We start from the raw sequence: 23778 nt of genomic DNA on the forward strand, positions 1-23778 counted from the left end.
CTGATTTATGTTGTTTGCACATATAATTCGCGTGGCTGCATATTTCTGCATGAAATGTTAAATTTTTGTAATAAAATATACTTTAACAATTCTATAGTAATCATAATTTTGTGGCAAAAATAGTTTTTCAAATAGAACAAATAATAAGTTGTCAGATTCACGAACTAGTACACTAAAATGTTAAGAGATTTTCTGCGTATTATAGCCTATGGAACAATTTTGTAGAGCATTTCAAATATGTAAATGTTAAAGAAAAAATAATTATTAAGTAAAAACCGTTGTGTAAGTTCAAAAGGAGTCACTTGGTGTCTTCAAAAAAATTTCTTGTGATGATATTTGCTAAAACTTTGCCGAAGATGCCAATGTTGAATATGAAATATTTGAAAAAATGTAATTCGGATCTCACATCTAGGGCGATAAATCATTGTCTGTCAATGGCAAAAACAAGGGCTAATTATGTACAGAAACTTTCTTGAAGACATCACTAACCTAAAATGCAACACTCGCGAGATATTGACTTTTGACCAGCTTTTCCCAGATCTGGACCATTGTGCGTGGCAAAGGATGACAAAACAGGACATAGGAGACTTCAACCAGATCAATGACATGTGTTCCTGTATTCTAGCTTGGGCTTGAGCTTGTTTGACCACCCCTGGCTGCTACTCCGTTATCGATCTGAACTAGCTGAAGTTGCACAGGGAATCAGTAGATAATTATGTTTGGGAGGAGCGAAATATCTTTCAATGTGCAACTCCCGGTAATCCTGAAGTGTTTATTGATCAATACCGGCACTGGCCAGGCCGGAACGTAGATCGCGGAAGGAAAGCGAAGGAATGTTAGTCCGATACATGCTTTTGCTAGAGGCCGTGTATACTACTGCGCACTCCACGAATATCGCGAGAGGAGGATATTTACTAGTTAGTATAGGGGTGCCAGGGAGGGGACTACACTATCTGCACTAGATATTAACACATTAACTCTTGGACCAGGGAGCAATGGCTTTACTACCCTTCCGAAGGAAGACCACAGATCGCCTCAGAAAAATTTCAACGACCTCGGCTGGGATTGAACCCAGACCAACTGGGCTGGATGGCGGTCACGCTTACCACTCAACCACCAGCGCCGTCTAATGATATGTCTTTCTGTATTTTAGTGCAACGAAATGACCGAGTAATTCTGAACGATAGAGAGGTCTAAGTTTCGTGAGAAATATTTAGTGTGGCAGGTCATCTGCAACAGTGGATGCTTTGCAGCTAAAACTTTGTAACAGGGACGAATATGTGTCAGGAAGAGTGTTTAGAGAAACGATACCAGATACCAAAAATTGTTATTTCTTGATTACAGATACACAAATAAGTAAAATACACGTAATATATTGAGTTTAACACGATGCAAATGTGTATAATTATTAGCTAATTGGGTTCGTGATTGTCGAGCGCTCTTCCATAAACCCATACTGCCATCGAATCATAGTTTCTGTAAATAAGAGAGGCACAATTGCACTACTTGATGTATTAAAATAAATGCGTTTCTCTCGCAAAAAAAAAAATCATTTTTCGAATTATTGCATAATGTAAACTTTATTGGAATGAGTAATAAAATATATGGAATAACAGTTAAAATATTTGCTTTTGAATATGTATAAACAGTTTTTGAGCACTATTTTCATATAGTAACGTATCTGCTTGGTAAGATTAGAACCACAAGCTTAAGGTTTTTTTCGGTTAGACCACAAAACTTTGATTATTATCACAAAATTCATAAATATTATCAACGAACTCAGTTTCTCTATAGTTGCGGCGGGAGGACAGGCTGGCCTTTGATGACGTGGTCGCACTGTCACTTCTGGGAAGGGCCATCGCTCCCATCGCAGTTGATGAGTTCAAACTATCCGCCGTTGAACCTGAAGGAGAGTATGATGAATAATATCGTCTAAACTGCTTGGATTCCTGCGACTCAAGCAGCGACTTGAGGTTGTCAATCAGAGGAGACTTTTCTTCTATCTCTGTTTTCGTTTTTAGCAGTTCCTGCTCGATTTCGATTATCTCTTTGGCGCAGTTATCGATGGAATCCTGCAGACGTTCAACGTGAAAATCCAGACCAATGTGAGATCGGTAGATTTGGTTCTCCGCCTGGAATTTGGCACTCTTCAGTTTTAAGCGACGGAGAAGATCATCTTCCTGTTCGAGTAGATTTTGCATTTCCTGCATTTTAGTCGAGATTTCCTGTCGTATTAGATCAAAACGAAATGAAGTTCGGTTGAATGTTGCTTTCCGCAACTCAAGATTGATGTTTTCGAAGTCATCGATTGGTGGTGTAACATCATCACTATCGTAATCCAGCTTGCGTCGGTTGGTGTTGCGGCTGCGGAACGAACCCGTACGACGCTTACAGCGGAACTTTCGCTTTGGAGTAGTATCAAGCATTAATTCCTCTGCAGGTTCCTTAACGAGCTTGTCAATTTCTACCATCGAACCAAAACTGGGCTTTTTCGAAAGCGTACTCTTTCGGCCCAGCTGGTTGTTGGTGAAAATACCACTATCGCTGTCGGAGGTGTGTTCGATCACCAACAACAGTTCGTCTTCGTTTTTCGGATCGTTCAGTTGATCGGTAGATTCGTAGAGTTTTGGTCGTTGCATCTTGGCTTCTTTGCCTTTTTTGGCGGAAAATAGCTTACTGGGGAATGTGCTTCTTCGTGTGTTGTCCTTGCACTTGCAAGCATCATCGGTTTCCTCCTTCGGAAGAGAGATGTCATACAGCGTTGTGGCGTCTTCGAGAAAGTTTTCCATTAGGGCTGTTTTTCCGTAATTTTTCCGGACGTATTTGCGGAATTTGTCTTGGTTTCGTTTCTCGGCAGATTTTTGACTGAAAAAAAAGAAAATATTGAATGTTGGTTAATTATACATTCATTCTCATACAAGGACTTTTTACGATATGATTTAGTTCTAATAAATCTAGGAAAATATAAAAATAAATGCAGCGGACTCATATTCAACCAACGAAGGCTATGCATAACGTGGTGTTACAGTGGTTTTGTATTTTTCAAGAGACTTAGTATAGGTAGTATAGGAATTCGAAAACGTTATAAATATATACAAAATATCGAGTTAATTTGTTCTTTCGCAAAAGTTCTACGCATATCCGTACCGGTGAAATAAAATCAATGGAACATGTGTTTAGGGGGGGGGGGGATCTAGTTCGTGGATTTTTTTGGGCTTTGATCCGTTATTTTTCATAATAGTTTATACACTCAGAAAAAAGTAAACGTTATGCCTATTGATTTTACACATAGATTTTTGCAATTAACGGAGGCATATAGACACTATTTGCTGGCACATAAACCTAATGTGTGTATTTACAAGAAATATTAATCTTACATTCACATTCCATAACTATTAGGCACATAAAACCCCATTCTATAACAATATGCACATATAACTTATGTGTGTGCATACATAGTTTATACAGTTGACACATAGAAGGTATGTGTGCGCGTGATAACAATAGCATTTCTTCTTCATATGAATTTTAAGCGGTTTGAAGCAAATAGAATTAACGTTTGGATTTTTTTCAGTGTACCAATACAATGAATATGTATTTTCAATAATATCACCACAAAAAGGTGTTCTTACTTTTCACATGACATATTTAAGCATGTTTCATTCAAAATTCAATAGAGATACGAAGAGTTTAAATAACGCATGTGTCGGTCTTATTTTTAGTTAGTGAAAATTGGTAGCGGGGAATAAAAATGCAAAATGTTTAATATCTCCGCCGCTCGTGAACGGCTGGTTAACGTGACGTGGTCGCTTTGTTTGAAAGTTATTTGCTTAAAATCTGTTGTGGTTCCATAAAACTACCTATATCTCAGAAAGGAAACAACATATCAAAAAACAAAAATAGTGTCAAATTGTCACGTTATGCCTTTCATTTGAAACTAGTTTCATTAAAATTGGTTCAGCCATTGCTGAGATAATTACATGACATTAGTGTACATACAAACAAACACACACATACATAAAGACATTGTCCCAATTTGTCGAGCTGAGTCGATTGGTATATGAGACTCGGTCCTTCATGTCACGGAAAAAGTTTTCAAAGTATGAGCGAATCCTATACCACAGAGAACAGACATCCATGATCGAACAAAAATATTTAAAAAACGTGTGTAAACATTTGAATTAATATACGATAAACACTAGCGCCGTCACACCAATCTATCCCAACTATCCGTCAAATCGATTCCGGAACCGGTTCGAAATCCTGGATGGATTCAGCATGGAATCTAGCTCAAAGAAAACAACTGATTCCGACTCTATCGCTTGACGCATTTGAGCTGGAAATTATGCTGGAAGTCCGAATCGGTTCCGGACTAGTTTGACTGGGTAGATGAATAACCGCTGTCAATTCTGTTGAACTCAGCCACAAAAAAACTTGACGACAGTAGCGCACCTGGTTTAGATATCCAAACTACGTTCGAAACCGTTAGAGATTTTACACAAGTTGAATGCTGAAGATGGACGTCTGTTCTCTGTGCCTATACATTCCTTTTGTAAGAAATGTAAAAATTTGAGAACCGAATAGAACACGTTATTCCCCAGCCCGGGGACAACTTGACAGCTCCCATATATTGAACTCATTGAGATATCTGACGTTTAAAATACGCACACTAAGATCTCGCATTTTTATACTACCGGACTCCCCTTAAGCCCACAAGCGGTTTGTTTTCCTCCCAATTCGCAGTGCAAATGATTTGTTTTCCTCCCAATTTAAACGTCAAAACGGCACAATACCAACGCAGCTGGATAAGTGTATAAGCAAATTTTGTGGTGATTTGGTGATGTCATGGCGGCTCGAATGGAACAAAATTTAAAAAAGGCTCATCCCATCTATTATTTTCTATATCTGTAAAAAATGAACAATTTAAGCATTTCACCGAACTTATTCGCTGTTCAAATTAGAAACTGTCCTAGTTCCACCATACCTTAACAGAAACATAGATTCCATTTTGGATCTAAAAAATCCAAAAAAAAAATAAGTCGATTTTTAGAAATACAAGAAGATGGCTTTCAAAATCGAGCCACTTCCACTTATATTGAAATTTCCGAAAATCTTCGAGATCGAACCAACATGAAATCTTCCGGTAGAAGCCGTTCCATTAGTTTTCTGTCGAGCTAGAGCTCAGTAAAATGCGAAATGAATTCTGAAGGAATCCGTACCAAAACCATCGCAAAATCTACCGGACAGAATTAGTGCAAAAGCCGAACAAAATTCTGGCAAGAGTCGAGCATAATTGTACATTCCTGACAGCATTCTTGCTAAAACCAGGCACTACCGGTTTACTGCCAGAATTCTGGTAAAAGCGCACAAATTCTATCCAAAGCCAATTTTGCTAACAGTGTAGAAAATTCTACATATCCCAAACAAAATTCTAGAATTCTTGACGTTCTAAATTAATTTGAAACAAGATGTCATAGGTTCACGAATTGTTAGGCTTGGTGATTTGATTTCATTGGCCAAAATGTTTTTCATTCATATTTCTCGGGCAAAAAGCACCAATGATTTATCGATTACACACTTCACACAACAATAAAACTAAAAAAACAACATCCAATTAAATGTATGTACCTTGCTGATAGTTTCCAGTTAGGAATAAATTTATTCTCTAATAATTGTTTTCTTTATCCACATTTTGGAATACGTTTTTTCTAAATGTTGTTCTTGCTGCATTGACGGCGTTTATAACACACGTAACGAAATACGCTTTTCTCTTGAAACTATTTCGTTTCGTTGTTCATGGTACTCGTACAGAGAAGGCATACTAGCGCCACCATCAAAACGGTGGTACATATATGAAACAAGCACTATCTGTCAAGTTGTCCCCGGGCTGTTATTCCCAATTGTAGAACCTCGCTCTTGGTCAAGTCGTCGCTGTTGTGCTATCTTAAGACAAACGGGGGGGGGGGGGGGGGGGTTGTCATAAGATGTAAACTGAGTTAGATAGGCGACATTACTAATATGAAAATTCTCTACAAAATGGCGTTTTCAGAATTTTGAAATTTTGCTTGGTTACTTAGGTATAGCGAAAAAAGTGATGAGCAATTGTCAGTTTTTTGCTTTAAATCACTGTATCTTGGGATTCGCTTAAGTAATGTAGAAGTTTTAGATGTTTTATATGTAAAAATGTCTGAGGAACACAATCACTCAGAAAAAAGTAAACGTTATGCCTATTGATTTTACACATAGATTTTTGCAATTAACGGAGGCATATAGACACTATTTGCTGGCACATAAACCTAATGTGTGTATTTACAAGAAATATTAATCTTACATTCACATTCCATAACTATTAGGCACATAAAACCCCATTCTATAACAATATGCACATATAACTTATGTGTGTGCATACATAGTTTATACAGTTGACACATAGAAGGTATGTGTGCGCGTGATAACAATAGCATTTCTTCTTCATATGAATTTTAAGCGGTTTGAAGCAAATAGAATTAACGTTTGGATTTTTTTCAGTGATGGCATAATAATTTTTAAAATAAAATACATGCATTGCGAGAAATATGCAGTTGTACTTTTAAATTGGCAATATTTCATGTTTGGCAACACTGTAATTAAAAATTACTATTTTTCTAGATTGCTTGCTCAATTTCCTTCAAAATGCGTCTCATCGATTGTTTCTAGGCCGAATAAAGCCGAAGATATTAATAAAAGTTAATAATTGAGGCTTTTTTTCTATGGAAAATTTTCCATGCACAATTATGACACGCCATACAAATTTTGCCATCAATACACGCCTACGACACGTGTGAGTGCGACTTTTGTTTACATTTATAGTGAAAACTCGCAACATAGTCAACCGAGCTTCGTGATATTTAAGTTTAATACAGAATAGATTGAAGCATTAATTGTCTTCTTTGAATTGTTTTTACCATTTATAAGTTTCAAGATATTCAATCTCAAATTTCAAAAATCGTTTTTATCGTAATGTGCTAAATGGCCCTTGTCATAAGATAGCACAACAGCGACGAAGTCTCCTCATGTTAGAATTAACTCCTCAAAAATAGGGGTGCTTTCACCAAAGTGGTTGATAAAAATCATTGCTATTTAAAAGCAGTTTGAAAGAGTATAACAACGACAATACCGAAGTAGTGTAATCACAGACCAACAGACATAACACTCGAAAACAGTGCTTCGCCCGTTTAAACGGTCATTTTAAATATATTTGTAGTTGGGACCTGGGGCACATTTGCAATTATGGCGCCACTGATATATGAGCAAGCATAGACCACTAGTGAAAAATTATTCCCAAACCTGAGGAGTAACCCACCAGCAAATGAGTGTTTGGGACCGTGAATAAAAGGTGGAGCAAGTGTGAAAATTGCTGGATCGATGTTTTTTGAGGAAATTCCCTCATTGTTTTATGTCTGTTAGTCTGTGGTGTAATGTCAAAAACGAAAATTCCATAAACTTCCAATTCTGATGGATATTTATTATTATCGATTGATTGGATATAGCTTTCATATAGCTCAATTGGTAATGAGCAGTAAAACGATGCTATTAGGCGCCATGTAATACCCGGTGTTTTGTTTTACCTTATCATTGAGAGGTGGTTTTGGATGGCCTCGCCCTGCTTGAGCACTTTTCTCATCATGCGATTTATTAGTCCAATTTTTTCCTTCTGCTTCTTTGATTTATGTTCCTAGATAAGGAAAAACCGAATTGAAGAAAACATATAGGTATATCGACTATTGAAAAGTTGTTTGAAACAGAAGAAGGCCAAAGAAAAAAAAAATAATGATTGCTTTTTGGAAATACTACACATAAAAAGTTTAAATGCATACGAACCTTGCTTGATTTGGCATTTTCCAGGTTAGTTTTATTGATTTTCAGGCGAAATTGTACCTGAAAATAAAGAGGAAACACGAACATAGAACGGTGACATTTCATTATTTGTAAAAAAAAAATTTATGAGTTTCATTTGATCGTTATATAAAGTTAGACATGCCCAGAACGAACTGAGCGAGGTTGGGGTGGAGGAATGGGGATGGATTGTGATGGCGACAATATGAAGGTGCACTGTTAGTTAGTCTAGAGTAGTTATTTAAGTTCAAGCTACCTCGTTTTTGGCATCGCCCCATGCGTTCCAGATGGAAAGTACTCGTGTGTCGCCGGCCAGCACTTGCTCTACTTCACGCCATCGTTCCGTTATCACGTAATCGTTGACATCACGCGACACTGCGACATCTACCGTGTACGGAGAAGCGGGATTGTGGATGGTGGAAAAGAATGAGAAAAAGAAAAATAATTAATTCCTTCTAATGAGTCATATTTCGTGAGCGTTTATAAGTGACGCATAATTGAGTCGCTGTTTGGATTGGCGAGTAATGCTTGTTCGTTCAGATAGACAATGCAATCACTACAAAACTCGACGTAGTGCAGATGCATAGTCTATCAAAATCGCTTTAGTGTATTGGTAAATCCTTGGGTACCGAAAACTATCTATTTTTCAGGACTCAATTCAATAAATGTCACCTCTGATATTGGCCGACTCTCGAGTATTACCAAACGTGTCAAGATAATCGAATTGTAGATGCATTGTTATCAACAAATCGAGTTTGGGTATGGTTCAGGCAACAACATATTTTTTCGATTAGATGCAAGGAATGTTAAACCATCGGTTTGGTTGGGGATAATAACAAAAAATCAATGGCTAAAACGAAAATGCTCAGCCGTAGAAATCCTGATTCGTGGCTGGAACAAGTCTTCATACTTCGAGTTCAACATAGTTATCGCATGTCACTAGTGAATATATATATATATATATATATATATATATATATATATATATATATATATATATATATATATATATATATATATATATATATATATATATATATATATATATATATATATATATATATATATATATATATATATATATATATATATATATATATATATATATATATATATATATATATATATATATATATATATATATATATATATATATATATATATATATATATATATATATATATATATATATATATATATATATATATATATATATATATATATATATATATATATGAACTCATCAACAACCGCGTACCGTACTCCATCGATTTTCATCTCTCTATCAAGACCGATCTCTAAAAGCTATCATGTAATTAATCTCGTTAGAGTTTGTAGTTGGTCTGATCATCGTAGTTCCACTTTTAAGACAAAAAACACGCCTCTCCCGCTGCTCTGCGATCGACGTCAGTGATTTCGACGTCGTCCGTAAGGTATACAGACATCCAGATCTCAGTATTGCATCTTCGAGTGTTATGTTGAACAATAAATTCGATAGTGCATTGTCATAAACGAGTTGGAGTATTCAGACACATGATATTTTACTTCCATCGATGGAATATTTTCGAATATATAGAGGAAATGCTTAAATACTGTATAGACTTCATGCATAAATGACGTAGCATTGTTTGAGAAACCCCCTCCTATATCGGAGTATTTTGTCACAAGATTACAACCACCCCTTGGTAATGACATTCTTTCATGACAACCCCACCCAAGGCTGCGTTTGCATTGTGGAATTAACGAGTTTCTCAGAGATAGCTGAACCGATTTGCACAAACTTAGTGTTACAACGCTCCCATAAGCGGCTACTGAATTTTAAGTCGATCGGGCTTCCGGTTCCGGAGTTACGGGTTGAAAAGTGCGGTAACACAGCAAATTTCCATATAAACGGATACCACCATGGTTCGCAAATCATGGAATAATACATGCACCATTACTTGGATTAGTGGTTCTAGATCTTCAATGAGCAATCAAAGTAGCTTTGACCACATTAGTAACCTATGACGGTTCTTAATACTCACGGGGAACTTGCCATATTCCAAAGTTGATGTCAAGGCTATGTCTCAGAAATTTATTGACTGATTATGACAAACTTGATTCCAAATGAAATAGTTGTTTAAAAAAAATACTCTCCTTGACTGATATTGAATTTACTTTGACTTTGGTTTTAGAAATTTCCCATGTATGCCGGAACATCGTAATGCTTCAGAGGTTCAAGTCTATCGAAATGGAAATCAAATTACTTCAGTTTGCAGGTCTAGACCACTGATGGCTGATAAAATATTCATTGAGTATATTGTCCACTGCCGATAATTCCGAAAATTCGTGTACCCGGGCATATTCTAGAACTAGTCAATTCGGTGCTGACTGAACCAATTTTCACCAACCTAGTCTGCGGTTGGGAGTTTCACCACCATCTCCCTTCTCCTTACTTCCTCTCCCCGGCCCTTAACTCCTTCCCCTCAGATCACCCTCATTCCCTTTAGCCACCCGCGTACCAAAATAAGTAAGGTGGTTTTCGAATCAGCCTCCCCTTACGCTAAATGTGCCAAGTGATGCAGTTTGCTCGCTTTCGTACCGTTTCTCCACTTGGATGTGTTATTGTTGCTATCGCTGTGAAAACGGAGTATGTCTGTGTTGAACTAAAGATCGAGTTATCCAAAAATAACCAGCAAATTTGGCGCCTCGCTAGATAGGTTCAACAACTACTCCAGTCCGGCCGAATTCCGGTACCTCTCGACCACCTCAGAAGCGTCGTTGCGAAGATGACCGTGGTCTGAGCGATATTTTTGTTGGCGGTCGAAAGCTAGTCGATAATAGCAACATTATCACGGTTCCCCCTCCCACGGCGATGCTCTGGTTGCATCTTTCCCGCTTTCATCCCAGTGTTAGCAAGGAGACCGTCAAAAAATGTCCAAAGAAGGATTAAATTGCAACGAGGAGATAAAGGTTACTCCGCTTGTTAAAAAAGATATAGACGTCAGTACTTTGAACGTCATATCCCTCAAAGTTGGAGTTGACCCAACGTACCGTGATGCAGGTCACACATGACCGCAGGGCATACTGTTCAGGGAATTTAAGGATAGCCGTACCCAGAACATTAGATGCCTGCTGACTGATTTTTCTCCGCCTGCAGAAGTAGCATGTACTCCACTAATGCAACCCGGCCCATCAACTACCCTGCAGAGCACTCCGCAACGATTGGTAACGTCACTATACCAAGCTACACCGCCATTGTGAAGAAGTGTCGATGCTGATCGCATACTGGGACGTAACCCAGTGGGTACTACGGAAGCTCTCGATTATCCCTCTACAGTCGATCCCTTGTCACCAGCGTTTATCAGTCGGCCTCGTCCTGTATGTGTGGGTGTAGAAGGAGTCTTCGTAACGATACAGAGGTTGAGCCGATTCTCGCTACTAGCTCATCGTCTGACTCTTGCCGTAAGCCATTACCATCGCGTTCCTGCTCTCCACATCACGCTGTTGGGGTTCAACGCATACTGGGACGCACCGCAGTTGGCAATATGGAAGCCCTCGATCCCGCCGCCAGAGTCGCGCAATTGCAGCCAGCGATCATCAGTCGTCCTGGTCATGTATGTGGGATGGGTGAAAGCGCTTATGTACTCTTCGCTTCCAGTAATTTGCCTCTTGTTACCAGAAGTCAACCATTTTTTTTCGTCGACGACGATAGTCTAAGGGGCAACGCAGTTGATTCGAGATACCTCATATGCCCCGGCAACATTGCTTCGCTCTCTGCTGAACCTGATCCGTTTTCTAACAACATCGAGGTTTACTACCAGAATGTTGGTGGTTTAAATTCATCAACGAACCAGCTATTTGCTCGCGACCTGCTATTATGACGTTATCGTCTTCACCGAGACGTGGCTCGACAACTGCACTCTGTCTCGTCAGGTGTTTGGTTCAACATTTGATGTCTACTGCTGTGACCGCAACGCCCTGACCAGTCATAAGACCGGGGGTCCAGATGGGGGTTTCGTGGTTCACCATGGCATAAAACCCGAAGTGATCAAAGATGACCGGTGGGCGGGTCCGAGCAAGTGCGGATGTCAGTGAAACCTGCCGATCGCAATCTGTTTCTGTGTGTCGTGTATTTTTCTCCTGACAGAATTCGTGGTTTCAGCCTGAACGATGTAAATATTTCCTCCTTTTCTTTCATCACCCCGATCGCCGCCCCGTCTGATGATATTGTTATACTGGGCGACTTCACCAGGCTTGACGTAGTGTCAGGCAAGTAATGGATTTCTGCGATTAAATATCGAAAAATCTGTGCTATCAACCATGCCAGTTGTATTCTGGACGGCAACAGCTGCGCAACTCTTCGGCAGATCAATAATGTCATCAACGAGAATTAACGTACATTTGACCTCTGCTTTGTTTGTGTTCGGAACTACGTTCCGTACTCCTGTACTGTATCGTTTAGTCCAGGATATGCGTCAACTCCGCCGACTACCTTTTGCACTCGCTGATAATCTAGGAGTGAACTTTGAAGGCATCACAAGCTCTATAGTCTACGATTTTGAAAATGCTGACTACGACAGCATCTTTAGCACGCTGTTAGATATAAACTGGGATGAAAATCTTAGCAATGACGACGCGAACCAAGCAGCGATAACGTTTTCTAATATTCTTAACTACCTATTCGACTGCCATGTGACAAAACGAACAATTAGTACCAATCAATCAAAACTGCCAAATGAGCTGCATTTAAAAAGTTTTCGAAACATAAGGCACTTGCATTACGAACCACTACTTTTAACTAGGCCACCAATACCAACAGCAAAGTAGATGCACTTTTTTAAGGGCTCCTTACACGGGGTGTTAGTAATATCATTACTGAACAGTAATGTCCCTTTTAATGATCGTGTAAGGAATTCCATACAATTCCACTCATGTCATTGCTTAGGGACCATTCATAAATTACGTAACGCAAAAATTGCCGAAAATTGACTCCCCTTCCCCCTATGTAACAAATTGTCACAAATTTTTCCATCCCTCTCCCCTGTTACGTAACAAATTCCAAGAAATTTTTTTTTCTTCTATGAAAACATGTTACGTAACGATCTAGTTAACACCCCCTCCCCCCTATGTCACAACTTGTCACAACTTGTCGTACCCCTCCCCCCTAAAAGCGTTACGTAATTTATGAATGGTCCCTTAGTAATGACACTTTTATTGTGCGTGTAAGTTCCCCTTCAGATACCAGCAAAACATCGAGCGTCAACTGAAATCTAAGCCGAAGTCGTTCTAAAAATATGTGCACGAGCAGGGAAATGAATTCGGTTTGCCATTTTGTATGTCATTTAATGGAGTTTTAGGCACCGACACTAAGGAAATTTGCCAACTGTTCTCCGACAAATTTTTAAGCGTTTTCTTTTCCGACGCGAGCCTACCATCACAACAAGTTGCTGCCGCCGCCAATCTAACTCCTCTATGACGAACCATCCACCGAATTTGCGTCGATAATGCAACCTTTCTTGCAGCAAATTCGAAGCTGAAAGCATCTAGTTCCCCGAGCCCAGATGGCGTTTCCTCGATTTTTGTCAAAAAGTGCATCAGCGGGCTTCTTGAACCACTTCGGCGAGTCTTTGCGCTACCACTCACTACTGGAACATTCCTTTACTGCTGGAAAGCAGCGCACATGTTTCCAGCTCATAAAAAGGAAACAAATCGAATATTGATAATCATCGGGGAATCTCGTGTTTAAGTACCGTATCAAAACTATTCGAGCTGGTTGTTTTAGACCCTATTTTCTTTTACTGTAAACATTACATTGCAGACGACCAACACGATGCTATGCCTAAACGATCGACATCGACCAACTTGCTCTCGTTCACATCTGCGGCCTTCGACAAAATCAACTATGATGTCGCAATAGCGAAGCTGAACAAATTCAGTATTTTTCTCATAGTGGACTGAAGAGCTTTAGTACGTGAGGTGATCTAAACAGAATGGTTTTTAACCCGAGTAAATACTCAATCGTTACGTTCACGCAGAAACGCCATCTGACTCAGTTTAACTATCAATTATTTGCTTCGAACATTCCAAGACACTCTCACGTCAAGGATGTTGGAGTTATCGTGGATTCGGGCACTAACGTTTCAACCACATACTTCATACATCGTAGATGAGGCATCAAAACAGCTGGGGTTCATCTTTCGAACAGAGAAAAACTTTAGGGACGAATACTGTTAAAAGCACTCTATTGCGTGTTGGTTCGCTCAACACTAGAATATTGTTCTGTTGTATGGAATCCATACTAGCAGAACGGCGTTGACAGAATCGAGGCCGTCCAACGCCGGTTCATACGCTTTGCACTTCGATATCTTCCTTGGCAAAAGAGATTTCAGCTACCGCGCTACGAAAACCGTTGTCAGTTAACACAGCTTGTCACTCTAGGTATCCGGAGGGACTGCTCTCGAGTCCTATTTATCTCAGACTAACTGTCTGCCAGGGTGGATTGCCGTACAATACTCGAACGCCTGTATCTTCAAGCTCTTCGCAATAACTCTCTTTTGCGATTACCGTTCAGGAGAATCAACTATGGGCGCCAGAGCGCTGTCACCGGACTTCAGCGTATTTCCAAAAGTGTGCCGACGGCTTTTGACTTCGACCTGACAAGGAATTCGACAAAAGCTAAAATATTTGCTATCCTGAAATGTAAATAGTTATGCAACCGCCATTTGGGCCAAGGGGTGTGTTGGTGTAGGTACAACAAATGAACAAATAAACAGAAGAAAAGTATAGGATTCCTGACTAAAATAGGTTTGATAGATTTTAACATGGGTGTAGCTAGGGGTGTTCGACGAGGGTCTCCCCTTCATATCATCCAACCATCCCCACCCTCTTTCTCATCAAACCCTGTTCAGATCCCTCCCAGCATACCCCTTAGACCACCACCCCATCCCACCTCTCACAGATCTACGCCTCTCTCATTCCCAACGCCTTCACCCACCAGATATACCAAAATAAGCTAGGGGGTGGTTCGGTTGTGGGTTTTTCACTCCCCGCATACCAAAATAAGCCAACACTGTACTAATGCGGATTAAGGTAATTAATAACGATATTTTTTGTTTCAAGCCTCAGCTCAGTTTCGACATGTAGCTCTTCAAGTTCCTGGCTGGCGAGCCATTGTTTATAGCTGCAAAGTGTACTAAGAATGTTTGTTCTTAATCACTAAACTAATGTTTAAAATGTATCTATGAACTGTGTTCCTTATACGTATAGAGACATTTTTTTTACTCTTGTTTGTTTTTTGTAGATTTTACTTGAATATTGGAACCCAGCAATAGCAATAATGCCAACATCCCTATACGTACCGGTATTTTTCTCATAGTTGCCATTCTGCAGTTCATCTTCGATCAGAGCTTGAATGATGTTGCAGCATGTCGTCCCGTCATTGATTCCCGCCACAAATCGCGGTTCTCCCCGAATCCAGATAGGAATTTCGATATCGTCCTCCTCCTCGTCGTTGCTGTTGGCACTTCCTTGTCCCGTTGCAGTTGCATTTTCTTGCTCTTCATTCTCCGTATCGTTGGCAGAGTCTCTGTAGTACGTGATGGGATTTTGCTGGAAATAAACAGCAGGAAAATATGTAACAGATGAATAGAAAGTCACTGTGCTGGCATATAAAACAGGCTGCCAACCGATGCAACACCGTACTCATAGCGCAATTCGCTGACCACAGATGAAATAACCATTGTTCAAGCAGCAATAACTGAAAAAGTGATTGTTACAGTTACGACACTCATCAACAGTCACTGCGTAGCTCTCCCCAAAAAGAGTAAGCTGCATTTATCTAATATTTATATTTTCTCAATTAACATCAGAGAGCAAAAAAATGGACCTCTTGGAAATCAAGCATCCATAAACCTAGCTAGCCACCCTTCTTTGTTGCATTATCGTGCATCGTCATAAATCGTATCGGTTTTGTCCGAATATTGTCCACAAAACGAGCGTCATAAGATGTACAACGAGAGGAGTTGAGCCGGCTGAGTGCACTTGAGATCAAACACGTAATCTAACTTGATGCATATTTTCTTCCACCGAATAGTTTGAAGGTTTTCGGTTGCTGTAATAATAAATCACCCGCCGTGGAAGTAACCGGTATAAATCGAGTACCGGTGGGTGGTCGAGGTGGTGCAGTGCTGGGAAAATTCGAATCTGCTGACCGGCGTCCGATGATGAAGAATGCACGTGCTTGGCGCGCTAAATTGTTTTTCAACATATTTAATTAGCTCCGAGAGGTGTGGTACCGCGAATTGATTCGATAAGTGGAGATTGTGCTGGCTGCCTGTGGTATAGTAAAACGAAAAATGAACGCCGTAATTCGAATTGCAATGTAGCCGCAGCAGCGGGGACGAGTACATTGTTGACATTATGTGCGAGTTGGTGGATCATTGTTAATATTTTTTGACAATGGGACGTAGCTATCGAGATGTCGAAGAATCTTGGTCATTTACCGTATGTCTGCGTTGCATTGAAGAGGCCAAATTTATATACTATTAGAGAACAGCAATGTTTAGGTGACTCATTATTTTAGTTCTCTAAGGACGTTGTCTGAGCTAGCGGAAAAGTAAGTGGTAAAATTTAAGGGGGTGTCTGGTGTAAAGTGCATTAAACCGAAAGTTATTTTGTTTTATGATTTGCCTTCAAGGCAACAATGGATCTTTTGTGTAATGTTAAGATTTATTTATACATTCATTGTGTACGAAAAAAATGTTTTCAGTTACGCAGAGCCACACCATTTTCACGTCGAGAAGCGCTGCGGCGATTACGATAACTTTTGATAAAATTGTCTGACACAGGATGTTTCATTCAGTTCACTGTGGTTTGTCGACAGGCTATACATTAGGGTGTCCCAAAATGATATCATGTTAAAAAAGTCATCGGGCTCACTTCTTAAATGAAAGGTTAGGGTATCAGGACCATTTTCTTCTTCGGAATGAATTTGCTAAAACGCTCCCTATTGGTGGCGAATTTTGATTTTTAGAAAAATGGGCCGATTTTGGGTAAAATTTCAAATTCATGCTTGTTGAAGTACTTCTGAACTGTCTTAGATTTTTTTCACCTTTTCTTATTTTTCTGGAGATCAAAATGGAGAAGTTTGGTTAGTTAGTTAGTACAAATTGTGGATTATAAGAGCTACAGAGCCTTTAAAACTTAGTAAAAAGTGTAATTTTCGGTGTTTTTCATTAGTTTTTCTTCAAAACTGGGTATCTACAAATTTTTAAAAGTATAGAGAACACTTCAAATAGTTGAGCCTAATAAAGGGGCGTAATTTTGTTGAAGAAAGTGTATAGCCACGGTAAAAGGGGTATGAGTTATATAAGTTTTCGTTTGATAACCTTTTGACATTGTATGCTATTCATAAAAAATAACACTGTTCTACAAAGTAAAACAATTTCCGTGTGCTTAGTCCGCATTTGGTTTTTCGTAAAATAGGAGGAAAATGATGAAAAATAGCGGGTTCTTGTCTCTAGTACATTAGAATCGGTTTTTATGAGCTTTTAACGACTTTTTTTTAAAATTATTTAGTATATTAATAACACCCTAATGGGGTTGAAAATCATGAAAATTAAACAAATATGTCGAGTTAGTGGCAAGTTATGGCGTATATTTGTATGCCGAATTGATTAACTCATTCAGATTTTGTATATAAAGTCTCATTCCCATGTTAGGTACCTTAGAGTGAAGAAAAATGTAGAAGGGTGGGGTGAATGTTGAAAAATTGATCCTTACGTTTTAGATCACACATTTCCGAAATAGTCAATTTTGAAGGGTTTGTGTTTTCGAAAAAGTTTTACGACAGAACACAACGCATCTTCTAGTACAATAATTTTGGTGAATAAACCTCCAAGAAGTAATTATGAAAAATTAACTTTTCTAAAAATAATTAGAGACTTGGCATCATTAGTAAAGTTATCGTTATTTTTATAATTGATGGTACAAGAATCATCGAATTCATCATCAAACCCGATCCTGACGAACTAAAGACAAACAGAAAACGCCGTTTTAAATCATTTTCCTTCTATTTTCCAGAAAACGATATGTGGTCCAAGCACATTTGAATTGTTTTATTTTTTGGAACATTATTATTTTTGATGAATTGCTAAAAATGTCGAAGGTAATATAACAAAAACTTATATAACTCATACCCCTTTTACCGCGGCTATACATTTTCTTCAACAAAATCACGCCCCTTTATTCGGCTCAACTGTTTGAAGTGTTCCCTATACTTTTAAAAATTTGTAGATACCCAGTTTTGAAGAAAAAATAATGAAAAACACCAAAAATTACTCTTTTTAGTTTTAATGGCTCAGCCGCTCTTGTACTTCAAAATTTGTTCAAACAAACTAACCAAACTTTTCCATTTTGATCTCCAGAAAAATAAAAAAATGCTAAAAAAAATCTAAGACAGTTCAGAAGCACTTCAACAAGCATGAATTTGAAATTTTACCCAAAATCAGCCCATTTTTCGAATAATCAAAATTTGCCACCAGTAGGGAGCGTTTTAGCAAATTCACTCCGAAGAAGAAAGTGGTCCTGATACCTTAACCTTTCATTTAAGAAGTGAGCCCGATGACTTTTTTAAGATGATGTCATTTTGGGACACCCTACTATGCATATTGTGTATACTTATAAAAAATTAAGTCAATTCGATGTATAGTTTTGAGTTATCGTGTTCGCCAAGATTCGAGAAAAACGCTATTAAAAGGTTGTGCCATATCAAATTCCTTCATGGGAAAAACGCTGTAAAAATAACTCATTGGGTATTTTCTCTTCAAAATTTGGGTAGAAGTAGTTTAGGGTGTATTATTTACACTGTATTTTTATCGTTGTCAGTTTTTCAAAAATTGTTGCCGATATTTTGCGAAAATTCTGGGGAAGCGATTGAAGATGGTTATAATGACCGCGCGAAATATGTGTATCCGTTTTACCCCAACTATTTCCATATCTCAAGTGGGAATTTAAACCTGGCTGTGGTTCTCGGAAAGTGGTTGAATGAAGCTGATGAAAAGTAGTAATTCCTTAGTAGAAAAATTGGGGGGATCGATTGTAGATAGTTATCCGTTTGTATAGCTGTAGGGTGAGATGCCGCACACGATGACGGAGGATGCGTAGCTAAAATGTATTTTTTTCACGGCAGAATGCTATTAAATTAACATTTGCGTCAGATATAGGTTTTTAATAAGGTGTTTCATGAAATGGAAAAGTGAATGTGCTAGCGATTTATGATCGTTATCAATCTTCATGAAACTTAGCTGATGACACTTAATCAGAACACAAAAACATAAATAAGAGCTAAAAATACTTTTGTTCGTCATTTTTTAGTTTGCGATAATGAGACGCCCCTCACCCGCACATGCTGCAACTCTCCCGCAATGAACTTTTTTTTAAATGTGCGTGGAAATTTGATGATTTTTTTTAAGACAAGAACAATTTTAGTGTATTTTAGATACTTGTAACTGTCGTAATTGAGGAAAATGATTTTATCAATTATTGTATGGTATACTTTGACGCAGGAGTGATTTTAAGAAATGTGCGACATCTCTCCCCAAATTACCCTAATACAAGTGTGAACATATACCAAAATCAAAATTTCAGAAAGAGCTGAAAGTGGCCTATCAAAAATATTATTTTATGTTAAATGCTTCAGGGAATCCATTGAATACAGTTAGAATGACCGGACGAAACATGTGTACCCGTTTTACCCCAAATTCCTCTCATAGCTCAACAGTGGAGTTAAACCTAGCTGTACTTCTCAGAAAGACGCTGAATGCGGCTGATGAAAAGTAGTAATTCTCATGTAAAAAATTCCGGAAAAGCGATCGAAGGTAGTTAGAATGATCGCACGAAACACCTCGATTCTTCACACAATGTATCTGTGAAGTTATACCTTACTCATCAGAAAGAGGCTGAAGGTGGCTCACCGAAGTAGTTTTTCTTATGTAAAACAGATCAGGGAATCGATTGAACAGATTTCGTGCGGTCACGTGTTTACCTGTTTTATCCAAATTCTTTCGCTTATATGTACAAGTGTGGAATTATACTCAGCCCACATTTCAGAAAGAGGATGAAAGCGGCAGATAAAAAATAATTTTTAATGTTAAATAGCCCAGAGTATAAATTGAAGGTAGCTAGAATGTCCGCACGAAACATGTGAACCCGTTTTATCCTAAGTTCCTCTCATAGCTGAAGTGCGAAGTTAATCCTGGCTATATTTCTCGGAAAGGGGCTGAATGCAGTGGATGAAAAGTAGTAATTCGTATGGACAAAAAAATCCCCTTCAGCCTGTTTTTGAAATATAGTCAGGTTTAACCCTTAAAGGCGCAAAGCAATTTTTTTCAAATTTTCTGAAAATTGTCTAACAGTTTTAATACGTTACTATGATAATTTTGAGATGGTTTTCGCAATGTTGTTTTAAAACAACATTGCGCATTTAAGGGTTAACTGAAAACACGATATATTTGAGAAAGTGGGGTAAAACGGGTTTGCAGGTTTCTAACTTTTTTTTTATTTCGATTATAGAGGTTTTAACCTTAAGGTCATTCGCCCCTTCGGGTTAGAAAATCTCTTATGAAAAATTTCTAACCCTATGTGCGGGGTCGGGATTCGAACCCAGGTGCGCTGCGTACAAGGCAATCGATTTACCAACTACGCTACGCCCACCCCCTGCAGGTTTCTAACTATTTGTAATCAATTTCTCGGGTTATCATTAATAAGAAATATTACTTTTGATATGCCGCGCTCAGCGTTGTTCTTCAATGTGGAGTTAGAATTAACTTCAAACTTGGGTTCTGAAAATTGGTGTACACATATTTCTTACTGTCGTTTTATTTTTCTTCAACCGATGACCCGTGCCTTTTTATATAAGACATTTGATCAGTCGCATTCAGCCTCTTTCTGCAACGAAGAGCCAGATTTAACTTCACACTTAAGTTAAGAGAAGAATTGGGATCAAACGGATACACAAGTTTCGTCCGGTCCTTCTAACTACGATTTCCGTAAAGCCGACCTTCGCAGTATCGCAGACCTTTTTCCACCATCGATTGGGAAAATATTTTGGACCTCGAAGATGTCGAATCCGCAGTTCAAACTTTTTCCAACATTCTGACGTACGTTATTGACAGGTAGGTACGGCAAACGAGTACATTGTGACGGTTGAAGTCTATTAAGAGAGCTGCCCTGCGGAGGTTTACCAAGTATCGTACAATATCACTCAGAGACTATTACGTCAGTCTCAACCATGCGTACAAACGAGCCAGTCAAAACTGTTTCTTCAGCAAAATATTCAGCGTAATCTCAAGTCGCATCCTAAACGTTTCTGGAAATATGTGAACGAGCAGCGCAAGGAATCTGGACTGCCGTCGTCTATGACTTTCAATGGCAACACAGCTTCCACATCACGAGATATATGTGCACTTTTTTTCGGAAAAATTCGCGAACGTGTTCACCGATGAGGAATTAACTATTGAGCAAATCAAACTCGCTGCTGGCAGAGCTCCACTTGTGGATCAAACTCTGAGTGCTATCGATGTCAACGCAACGATGATTACCAGAGCTTCCTCTCGACTTAAATCATCCTTCAATCCGGGACCCGACGGGTTCCCCTCCGCTTTTCTGATAAGGCACATTGAAGTTTTGATTAATCCGCTTCTTCACATCTTTCGAACATCTATTGACAGAGGTATTTTTCCATCTTGCTGGAAATCAGCGAACATGTTCCCAGTACATAAAAAGGGAAATAAGCAAGACGTCAATAACTACCGTGGAATAACTTCATTGAGTGCTGTCTCGAAGTTGTTCGAGCTTGTGATTATGGAACCTCTTCAGGCTCACTGTAAGCAGTACCTAAGTGACGATAAACACGGCTTCACGTCTGGACGGTCAACTGCGTCTAACCTATTATGTTTAACATCCTTCATAACAGAAAGTCGCGCTCAAACCGACATTGTTTACACCGACTTATCTGCCGCTTTTGACAAGATAAACCACGATATCGCAATAGCAAAAATGGAGAGATTTGGAATTAATGGTAGTATTTTGCAATAGTTTCGATCCTACCTCACTGACCGAGAGATAGCGGTTGTCATAGGAGAATGCCAGGCCCCTACATTCTCTTCTACATCTGGAATACCTCAAGGAAGCCACTTGGGACCGTTGATGTTTCTGATATACTTCAATGATGTACATCTAATTTTGAAGACTCCACGATTATCCTTCGCAGATGACCTCAAGATTTTGCGCCTAATTCGTTCAATTGAAGATTGCAGAGTTCTCCAACAGCAGCTTCAAGTCCTTGCTGATTGGTGCAATACGAACCGCATGTATGTAAACCCGAAGAAGTGCTCGGTAATATCTTTTTCACGGAAGAAGGATTCGATTTATTTTAATTACCGTCTACTAGAGACAGAAATCGAACATGTCAGTCACGTGAAGGATCTGGGAGTGATTCTGGATTCTCAACTTACGTTTAAACAACACGTATCCTATGCAGTTGGTGAAGCGTCTCGAGCTCTGGGATGCATATTCAGGATAGACAAAAACTTTACGGATGTTTATTGTCTCAAATCGCGGTACTGCTCTTTATCCCGATCAATTCTAGAATATTGCCCTGAAGTGTGGAGCCCGAACTATAATAATGGCGTTGAAAGAATTGAAAGTGTGCAGCGACGCTTTTTACGTTTCGCGCTCCGTAGATTGCCGTGGAGAGATCCTGTCCGACTACCTAGCTATGAAAACCGATGTCAGCTGATTCAACTAGAGCACCTACATGTTCGAAGGAATACCGCAAGAGCTTTGTTCATCGCTGACACTCTGCAAGGCCGTATAGATGCCCCAGCTATTTTGGAACAAATCAACATAAACGTCGCACTTCGAGCACTACGTAACAACAATATGTTCCGGTTGCCATTCCGACGCACAAATTATAGTATGTATGGAGCCATCACTGGTCTGCAAACAATTTTCAATCAGGTGGCTTCAGCATTTGATTTCAACGTTTCTCGACATACTCTGCATATACGTTTCTCCAGATTGCTTAATCATTTCGTTAACAACACTTGACCTTTTTATTCTTTGTTTGTAATTATTGTATGATAATTGTTTTTATGTGCGACTTGATTATTAGAAATAAGATTAGTATTTAGGCCAACATCATTGGCCAACTGCCAAAATAACTGTTTTCAATTGATGTCCCGGACTTTTTTACATAAAAATAATTACTTTCGATGAGCCGTATTCGACTTCTTGCCTAAATTTAAAACCTGGTTTAACGTCAATCTCGAATTATAGGAAGAATACCGGGTAAAACGGGTTTACACATTTCATGCGGACTATCTGAAATCCCTAGGACTCGTTCCACGTTTTATAGTCAGTAATAAAAATAGACACTAACAAAAAGGAGAATTAGGGCATAACGAGCATGATAGTGTATTTTACGGTCATTTCAAATGCCTGCAATGGATTTCTCAGACATTTTTATATAAGGATTATGCATTTTCGATTACAACACTTAGCCTACTATCAAGCTATTGAGTAACGATACTGTTTTCCCACTGTGCGCTATGCAGTTGTGGAACTATTAAGGAAACAGAAGTCTGTTGGAGACACGATGAGTTTACCCGGTGTGAATCGAAAATTTGTTTGGTGGGTTGTGGGCCACAAAATATGTCGCAATCTGGCCAGATCGATGAACCAAATGGCTAACGACTACAATGCATCACGCAAGACAATTTAAACTGTGGCAAAGAGATCGTGGTCTATATCCATACAAATTCTGACAACACAACCAGCTTCTTTCTGATACGACGAAAAAAAAGAGACTGGAAAGATGTAATGTCGGACCCCCTCCGAAACTTTTTTACTTGCAGAGAAATT

At 38.9% G+C, this 23778-nt stretch overlaps 1 protein-coding gene across 2 annotated transcripts in view; it reads right to left on the reverse strand.

The window, feature by feature from the left end:
• Positions 1-1572: 1572 nt before the first annotated feature.
• The window catches only part of LOC131689903 (uncharacterized), a 64333-nt gene continuing 42127 nt past the window's right edge, over positions 1573-23778 (reverse strand). For both annotated transcript variants that reach the window (XM_058975289.1, XM_058975288.1), the window contains exons 4-8: positions 15216-15465; positions 8132-8259; positions 7861-7917; positions 7608-7714; positions 1573-2865 (exon numbers count right to left, since the gene is read on the reverse strand). In XM_058975289.1, coding sequence (XP_058831272.1) covers positions 1725-2865; positions 7608-7714; positions 7861-7917; positions 8132-8259; positions 15216-15465 — 1683 coding nt within the window. In that variant the 3' untranslated portion in view covers positions 1573-1724. The remainder of the gene's footprint in view (positions 2866-7607; positions 7715-7860; positions 7918-8131; positions 8260-15215; positions 15466-23778) is intronic.

Source organism: Topomyia yanbarensis, chromosome 3 (assembly GCF_030247195.1).
Source record: "Topomyia yanbarensis strain Yona2022 chromosome 3, ASM3024719v1, whole genome shotgun sequence".
Taxonomy (NCBI): Eukaryota; Metazoa; Arthropoda; class Insecta; order Diptera; family Culicidae; genus Topomyia; species Topomyia yanbarensis.